At 40.2% G+C, this 4,053-nt stretch overlaps 1 protein-coding gene across 1 annotated transcript; it reads left to right on the top strand.

The window, feature by feature from the left end:
• The first annotated feature begins 313 nt into the window (after positions 1-313).
• On the top strand, positions 314-680 carry LOC100770429 (40S ribosomal protein S12-like). The gene is given in 2 exon segments (XM_035441401.1): positions 314-555; positions 557-680. Coding segments are annotated over 2 exon segments (366 nt in total).
• Positions 681-4,053: the final 3,373 nt, after the last annotated feature.

Here is a 4,053-nt window from a genome sequence, read left to right as displayed (position 1 = left end):
AGAAAAAGTAGATGATCAGTGTACCATTTGGGGAAATTTATAAATGATAGATTTTAAAATGAGTCTTGCGCTCATATCCTACATTCGTCTCTGAGTTCCTTTTTTATGAAATCAGTATGCTTTTCCTTAGACCCAAGCATGCCAAATTTCCATTGCTGATGTGGTCAAAGTTTTTTCAAAATGCTCTAGTTATTTATGGCCTGTATACCATTGCTTTCTAAAAAATGTGCCTGACTTTTCCCCTGCTACCGAGTTGCACAGATGTGGAAGATCAGGTGCCTTCTAGATTTGGCCTTGGCCATAATCCACCACCATGGCTGAGGCAGGCATTGTTGCTGGAGGTGTAATGGATGTCAATACTGCTTTGCAAGAAGTGCTGAAGACCGCCCTCATCCACAATGTCATAACATATGGCATATGTATAGCTGCCAAAGCCTTCCACAAGTGTCTAGCCCATCTTTGTGTGCTGGCATCCAATTGTAATGAGTTGGCTGAGGTACTCTGTGCTAAGCACCAGATCAACCTTATTAAGACCCTGGAAGAATGAGTAGGCTTCAACAATTGATTGAGAGGGGGAGCTGTGCAAAATGGTTGGTTGCAGTTGGGTAGTGGTTAAGGACTATGGCAAAGAATTGCAGGCCAAGGATGTCATTGAAGAGTACTTCAAATACAAGAAATGAATAAATAAGCTTTTTGACTCACAAAATAAATGTGCCTGTCTATCCTCATTCTCCAGCTCCTACAAATGCAAAACCAATATTTGTAACTTCTCTACTGCAAGAACGCTATTCCAGAAAGTTTCCAGCACTTATAAATACTTATAAATGTGGAGCAAGGAACAGGCATGTCAGTGGAGAGCAGATTATAAATACTCACATTTTCCCCTAGAAGTTGAATTTTATTTGGAATGAAATTCCAGTGAAGATTTAAATGAAAGGAGTGACATGAAATGGTTTGTGGATTCGAAAATTATATTAGTTGCCATGAACATAATGGAGTAGAGTTGAGAAAAAGAAACTAAAAGCATGGAGAATTTAAGACATTTTAAAGCTAATGAGAAAGGAGAAATCAGGTTGGGATACTCAGCCCGTAGAGTACCTGCTAAGTAAGCATAGGAATGTAAATTTGATCTGCAGATCCCACATAAACTGCCAGCAGTAGTGGTAGGAGCTTGTAGCCAAGAAGCGATGCTAACAAGTAGGCCTATGGAGTTCCCTGGACAGCTAGCCCAGCTTAATTGGCAAGCCCTGGGTTATAATAAGGGAACCTGTTTCAAAAGAGCCAAGTAGACAGGTGTCCTCAGGAATGGCACTTGAAACCTCTAGTCTACAATCCAGGGAACACAACCATGTATATCTGCACATATGTTCATTTTTACACATGTGAGCACACACATGAACACACATGTAATAAATAGATATAAGCACTCCTCCGATTATGTATCTAGACAGTGGTCATTGACAGATATTAAAGCCACTTCATGAAAGCTCAGAGGGATTCTTCACAGTGAGTGAATTAGTGTAACAGCAAAGCCACTAAAAATCTTATCATTGCAAAACATGAAATGCTCATACGCTGTGTTTCCTGATATAATAGGAACCAAGCATGAAGCAATCTTGCAAAAATTCATATCAAGGCTCCAGACAAGATGGCTCAGCTCATAAAGGTATTGATTGCTAAGCCTGACAACCTAAGTTTGATCACCAGGACCCACATCATGGAAGGAGAGACCAGACACTCAAAAGTTGTCCCCTGACCTCTGCATGTGCACCACTACATACATGCAAACACACAGCCTACACACACACACAAACACACACACACACACACACACACACACACACACACACACACACACCAAGCTTCTGGGCTGATGGTTAGAAATATAGAGTTTCTATCCATGAAAGTTGAAGTTGTCTGTGGAGGAACAGGGTTAGGAGCGAGGGTAGAAAGTTTTGTTTGGACTGTGCTAGGCTTGAAAGACTAGCTGGCTATCTGCATGGAAACATCCAGTCAGCATCCTAAGAAGAAAAGACAGAGTTGCTGAAAGGAAGACTTGGTTTTAAAGGAATTGCTCAAGTGTGTCATTGAAAGAATAAGATGAAAACACAAGTTACATATATATATATATATATATATAATATATATATATATATATGTGTGTGTGTGTGTGTGTTGTGTGTGTGTGTGTGTGTGTGGTGTGGTGTGTGTGTGTGTGTGTGTGTGTGTGTGTGTGTGTGTGTGTGTGTGTTTAAATGACTTAAGTCAAGAAAATTCAAGCAATTCATCTGGACTAGAACTGTCTTAGTAGTAAAGAAAAGAATCCTTCACTAAAGGTGAGTCTGCATTTCCAGGAAAAATTAACAACACACTTGAGAGACCCAAACAGCTCCAACCGATTTATTTAGCTACACATTTAAAGCTTAAAAATGACACTAACAATAATGAAATATATAGCAATAAAACGTCAAGCACACAACATCATAAAAGTCACATTTGGAATCTGTCTTAATTATTTTGTTTCTTATAGTTGTTGTAGGTGTTGGAAGTGCAAGATTGGGGTCTCAGCATGTTGTTTCTGATGAAGGCCCCCTTTCCAGGGTACAAGCAGCTGACATTTCCTGGTCCCCTTAGGAGGAAAAAAGGTTTTAATAAGTAAAAAATAGGTTAAAAGAAAAGGAATGAAGAAGATGCTTCATGTTAATGGTAAAGAAAAGCAATTGTGATCAGGGATGAAGGAATTCTGACCACTTTCATAATGGCCCAAGTGTCCATTCAAGAGGTAAATCATAAACTTTTATGCAAATAAGCACAGAACTCCAAAAATACAGAAGTTGGTATAATCTGTAAGGGGGATCAGGAAAGCCCTTACTCTAGGTGTTTGACTCCAGTAAGGACTGATAAGACAAATACGATCAATATGAAGAGAAGATTTAAACACCATCTAACAAACTGGCCGTCACAACAGGACACGTGTTCTCTTTTGTTGTCACAGAGTGCTTACCAAGATACAACGTTCTCCTGCCCACGGAAAAGATTCAAATATTTGCAAATTCAATTTGTCTTGAATATACTACAATGAGATCAAGTTAGAACCAACAACAAAAGTCTTCAAAAAACCCCTAAGTATTTGGAAATTAAATCAGACCGTCTTTTAATAACTTGTGTTTGAAAGAACTTGGGCAGTGGCTGTGCAGGGAGGGGAAGTTAGAACATATTGTGAATGAAATGGAAAAGAAATCCTATTATTTCAAAATCACTGGATGGGTCCAAAGCAGTAATAATGGCTAAATTATATAAAATTTTCTAAAAAGCCAGAGGCCAAAGGAAGAGACATAGGACAAGCCGTCTCCTCTGAGTTTACTGCCTCTGTCTTCATCATGTGCTTGTGACTGTATCTTGTGTTATGCAAAGAATTGTTTCTTCCAAAGGATTTTTCCCTCACTTTTATTGTCTTTCTGAGAGTTCATACAACTCATCCCCTCCCCAACTCCTCCCATATTCACCCTCATTTGCTACTCACCCAACTTTGTGTCCCTCCCTTTTAAATCCATCAAATCCAATATATGGTGTTCATATATCCTTGGGTGTTTGACCTTCCGTTGTAAGATGGTCAACTTTAAAATCTCTCTCTCTCTCTCTCTCTCTCTCTCTCTCTCTCTCTCTCTCTCTCTCCCTCCTCCCTCCCTCCCTCCTTCCCTCCCTCCCTCCTTCCCTCCTCCCCTCTCTCTTTCTCTCTCCCAGCAGTATCACTTGCCAATACCTCCTTAGCTAGGGATGGGACTTCCTGTCCATCTCCCCTCTCCATGCTGGGATTGTGTGTGGCTTGATCTTCAGCAGCTTTCATGTGCATTGTCACAACTGCTGTGAGATCGTATGCAAACACACTTATGTGTCTGGGAAACACTGCTTCCTTGTAACCATTCACCACCTCTTACCGTTCTTGCAAGCTTTCCTCCACATGTTTTTATGATGATCCCTGAGCCTTGGAAGGAGCAAGTGTGATATAGATGCCCCATTTGAGGATGAGCATTCCCTAGTTCCTTATTCTTG

The sequence above is a fragment of the Cricetulus griseus genome, chromosome 3 (genome assembly GCF_003668045.3).
Source record: "Cricetulus griseus strain 17A/GY chromosome 3, alternate assembly CriGri-PICRH-1.0, whole genome shotgun sequence".
NCBI lineage: Eukaryota > Metazoa > Chordata > Mammalia > Rodentia > Cricetidae > Cricetulus > Cricetulus griseus.
This window is presented reverse-complemented; position numbering and strand designations above follow the sequence as displayed.